The 5,000-nt window shown below is 41.7% G+C and overlaps 1 protein-coding gene across 1 annotated transcript in view; it reads left to right on the top strand.

Moving 5' to 3' along the window:
- The window catches only part of LOC138044306 (collagen alpha-1(III) chain-like), a 68,092-nt gene that overhangs the window by 17,409 nt on the left and 45,683 nt on the right, over positions 1-5,000 (top strand). The window contains exons 11-15 of the mRNA XM_068890896.1: positions 262-315; positions 428-481; positions 636-689; positions 3,958-4,002; positions 4,779-4,832. Of these exons, the coding sequence (XP_068746997.1) occupies positions 262-315; positions 428-481; positions 636-689; positions 3,958-4,002; positions 4,779-4,832 (261 nt within the window). The remainder of the gene's footprint in view (positions 1-261; positions 316-427; positions 482-635; positions 690-3,957; positions 4,003-4,778; positions 4,833-5,000) is intronic.

Here is a 5,000-nt window from a genome sequence, read left to right as displayed (position 1 = left end):
GGTTCAAAGTTCTCGCGCCACTTTTTCAACCAATCAGAAGTGTAACCAAAACCAATCATGGCTCGCGTGTGCACATTTTCCCGCACTTTGTGTTGGCTACGTGTAATTACTTCGAGTTTTGATTGGTTTACCGAATTGTATCCGTCGTTTTTGATTGGCCAAAGTAATTACTTTGGTTTTGGTTTTACAACGCCAATTTGAAAACCGCTCAAACGAGGTATAGTGACAAGTCCTAAACCATCATGTCTAATTTGCATTTAGGGAAGACGAGGCAAGACTGGTCGGCTTGGAGCTACTGGAGAACAAGGACCCCCCGTAAGAAGATGGATATCAATAATTATTTCAAGAGATGTACACATCTACATGTAATAATTTTATTGTGATTGAACCATGAGAGATTGAAATGAAGAGTTATTTTTTGTTGCAGGGGGAACAAGGACCTCGGGGTGCAGTAGGAGCAGCTGGAATCCCTGGCACCGATGTAAGTCTGAATTTCATTTCCATCCTAGCCGCTGTGCCAATGCATGTACAAGTACTATAAACTATGTTTTTGTTGTAGTCCTCTGCTGTATAAGTGATTTCTGAGAGTCCACCACACAGGATATATTTTAAAAATTCAATGAATTACTCTGCAGGGAAGACGAGGTGAACCTGGACACAATGGCAACGATGGAGTGAAGGGAGAAAGGGTAGGTTCAATAATAAAGTTTGTTTTCTCTTACCAATTAGGTACCCCTGTCTACTTCCTCATTTAGCTCATAGATGACAAAGTCATGCATGAGGTATTAGAGTGAGTCGGATTGCACTCACTATATCCCTCGATCACTCCATTTCAATTACTGTAAAGACTCGTGTATAAGCCGCACCTTTTTGCTTAAGTTTTGGGGCAAAAATCATGGGTCCGGCGTAAAAAACAAGACCATTGCTATCAGAGGGAGTAAACTTGCTTGTGGGGGTCACAAATTGAACTGAAAACCTTCATTAACTAAAGATTAAACCTATTGAAACCTGTTGTTGATCACTGCGTTCGGTGGTTAGAAGTGGTGGCTCCAAAAGGAGCCGTTTGTTTGCATCTTCAGGTTCTAAACCTGAATCTTGCTCGCAAGTAGTTATTTCAAGCGTTTCATTTGCACTTTGTTTGCGCAGTTAAACTCTAGCTGGCATGGAATCTCAATTCCTCCGCACAGCTGCTTACAATGGCGTTTACGACCGATCACCTCAACAGTGATTTCTCCACTACGTGCAAGAAAATACCACGCTATTCTGGAGAACTCGCAAGGCAAATGGCCGACCGTTTCATTGCGTTTTTCTCCGATCAATGGCTTCGATACATCTTGATAAACATGATAGCCACGCACAGCTGATGTCCCTCGTTAAATTACTGTGTGGTTATCAAGCAAACGTTTGCATCGTTCTCCTGTGCTTTTTGCGTGCAAATTCTATCTTTTTCATTTCAACTGTGGGCTTTAGCAATGAAGACAACTGTTGTCAGTCACAGGGAATAGGGAAATTGATTAAAAAGAAGCTTTTAAAAGGGATTTTCAGAGTTGATTAACTTATTAATTAATGTCGCTTTAAATAGACAACACTAAATTTCGTGTGAACAAACGACCAACTTTATTTATAAGAGTGCTTTTTTGGAGTTCTTATTTTTTCCAAAATCATGCTTGAAAGTTGGGGGTTCGGCTTATACTCGAGTGTGGCTTATACATGAGTCTTAATTTATTTATTGTCTTGCTACTTCTCTCTTTTGACTACTTTATCAAGCTGATTGGTAGGTGGGAGCTTGCAGAGTAAGGGGCTAACTTCATGACAGCCACAGTTGTCATTTTGTGGTTGGTAAAATTTAAGAATCCGATCCCACCAACGCGTCGGCCAACACGTCGGCCAACGCGTCGGCCGACACACCACCGACACACGACCGACACGTCGGCCAACACACTACCGACACGTCGGCCGACACACTACCAACGCGTTGGCCGACACACTACCGACGCGTTGGCCGACACACTACCGACACGTTGGTCTAAATACTTACTCTTTATAATTTGTTAGTTCTTTCAGTTGGAAGCAAGAACAACTCCATAAGGAACGACGAAAACACCATTGGCAAATAGCCGCCATTTTTAAAATGAAACACTAGTACCTGGGTCTGCTCGATGTTTTGGCAAGGGTCGGTTACCAAAGCGGGGAGTTAATTTGCAAGTCGACCAACATGCTTATTTTTCGTGCATTATAAAGGATTGGGAAGCTTAAACTCTTTATTGATCATTGACGTTCCGGCATTCAGGACTTTGTTGGAACAGATTGTTCTTAGCTCACCCAGCGCACGGACCACAGTAGGCTTTGAAAGGCTCGTAAGTCGCGCGATTTTGCTTCCCGAAATCTGCATAGCCCAGAGGAACATCAGATGCAGCCAGGAACTTAACGTGATATTAGATCCCTCGAAGAAGGATCCCGACCTTATTGAAAGCCACGTTCGACATCGCTTATTCGTACAGCGCCACATGTATCCGTCTTTTACCCGTGTTGTCTCTGTAAGTTCCATGTTAGAACCACACCGGGAACACTGCTGACAGCTCGCTAAAATCTTTTGACTCACGCAGAAATTAAAAAGATTCTGAAAATTTCCCAATATAACTAAAAGATCACGGAACTCCATGTCGTATAAAGTCGTGATCAAAATGCTAGAGAATAATGAACTTAGGATCAAGAGATTTCATTAGGATCGAACTTTCGTTAATTAAACCAATCACCGTTGCTTAAAAACAGCCAATCACAACGCTTCTTATTAAACCAATCAAAGTTAGGATCGAATTAAACCAATCACAACGCTTCTTATTGAACGAATGAAATGAAAGGAACATGTTATTTAATTTGACAACTCAATGTAGTTGATACCAATAGCCTCTATTTGCAACTGTCAATACTCAATCATGTCTCAACGTCTAACTAATTGTACTGTCTGCGGACAATCTGGTCATACGAGAATCCACTGTTTAGTGATGTGTGGTTCTTGTAGTGGCGACAGTCACTCGAGAGGCTGGGAGACCCGAAACTTTCAGTTAAAAGGATCAAGCAGGAGTACCGAAGGCAGCTGGGCGATCTGTTGCCGTTTGTGAAACGACTTCGCATCGCGAAGAGGCGTTGGACGATGCCTTCTATTCCTAGAGGGTTTTGTCAACTTAAAAAAAAACGGCTCCTTTAGGAGCCACCAAGTTTGCAAAAGTCTATGACCAATTCAATTGCATTATGTTGTTCCCTTGTGCTCAAATATATTCTTGCCGCTTAATGATACTTCAAAGTCCTGCTTCCTTGCCGCATAATGATACTTCAAAGTCCCGCATGTCTAAATTCGCACCCTCTTAGAAGCCCTGTAATAATATATATAAATAGCTGATGATGACGAAGTCTCGGGCAACGAGTGAAACTGGGTTCTAATAACACTTGTCGTAACGGGAACTGGGTTCTAATATCACGAAATACAATATGGTAGTGAAAGTTTTCCGTCGAAGACAGTTCCGTTCAGTTTGAAAAAGGTACGTTTAGGTTTTCAACAGTTCAATAAGGCCCAAATGAGTCACCGACGCACCACCAACGCACCACCGACGCACCACCGACGCATCTTATATGTTATAAGTTTAAACAGCGGCCAACGCGTCGGCCGACAGTCGGCCGACGCGTTGGCCAACGCGTTGGCCGACGCGTTGGTGGGATCGGATTCTTAAATTTTACCTTGTGGTTTGACTTGGGGAAAATGTCATGCAATGATTTCCTTTAAAAACTTAGTGCTATTTACAATTGCAATACAGTTTCCATTTAAATTTTAAATATGACTGCAGGAGTGACCACTGAAAAGCATCACTCATTAATTGTCAAGATTCTTGGAGCCAGTGCCAAAGATGGGTTAATTAGTTATTATAAGCTGCCTCTAATGCTTGTCTCTGTGTATTGCAGGGACCTGATGGAATTCCTGGAGAAGATGGAATACCTGGTCCAAGGGTGAGCTTGTCATTGCTTGTGCTTCCAATGTCCACTTTGTTTACGTGGTTCATTTAGTAGGTATCACTAATATTTATCTGGGATTGTGCAGTGGTGTTGTTTTTGTTATTAATTTTGTCAATGGGGAACAAATTAACAAAAACCGTCACCACATTAAGCTCCTCAGAACTGCCAGCAACAATATCTCAGATCTATTCTTAACATCAGATGGGATCATTTCATCACAAACGATGAAGTGTTAGTTCTTTGCTAACACCACAGATATTGAGATTACCCTTATCAGTAGTAGATTGCGTTGGTTGGGCAATGTTGCTAGCATGCCAGATGGACGGCCAGTAAAGGCACTTCCCTATGGAGAACTGGCAGAGGGTTGTAGAAGAGTTGGTCTTTCTTTTCTAACATTCGAGGACACTTTGAAGGATATTCTTAAGTGCATAGCAGTACTTCGCTCATGGAGAATATTATTTTTTTGTATCTGATCATCTGGGGTGGAGGAGGTTAGTAACAGAGGTTTGTAAAAAGATTGATGATGATAGACAGGAGGCCAACATGGAAAAGAGAGCAAAGCACAGTGGATGGAAAAGTTTGACGAAATGAGCTGCTTTGGACGGACAATTAGTACTGTTACTCATCCCATAACTTTGTTTTAAAGTCGTGTCGGGCTAAAGGTGTCAATTTTTTTTAATGGAAAGTTGGAAGGGTGTCCTTCTAAAGAGACACAAGTGTTGGTAATGTATACCACTTAAGAAAATCCATTAATGTTGTTTTTCTGTTAGGGTCCTCCTGGCCCCCCTGGTTCTCCTGGAGGTGATGGCAAAAATGGAGATAAGGTAACTTTAAAATCTTACTGAGGTACAATTTGAGGAACTGTAAATTGCATTTTTTTTTCAGACAGGTCTAAAGCACAGGCCACTTTTCACAGGTCACTTGTTACAAAACCTTTACTAATGCTAACATTAGGCCTCATTAGGCCTAAAAACCTTGTTTACATGTAGGAA

The sequence above is a fragment of the Montipora capricornis genome, chromosome 1 (genome assembly GCF_036669925.1).
Source record: "Montipora capricornis isolate CH-2021 chromosome 1, ASM3666992v2, whole genome shotgun sequence".
Taxonomy (NCBI): Eukaryota; Metazoa; Cnidaria; class Anthozoa; order Scleractinia; family Acroporidae; genus Montipora; species Montipora capricornis.
This window is presented reverse-complemented; position numbering and strand designations above follow the sequence as displayed.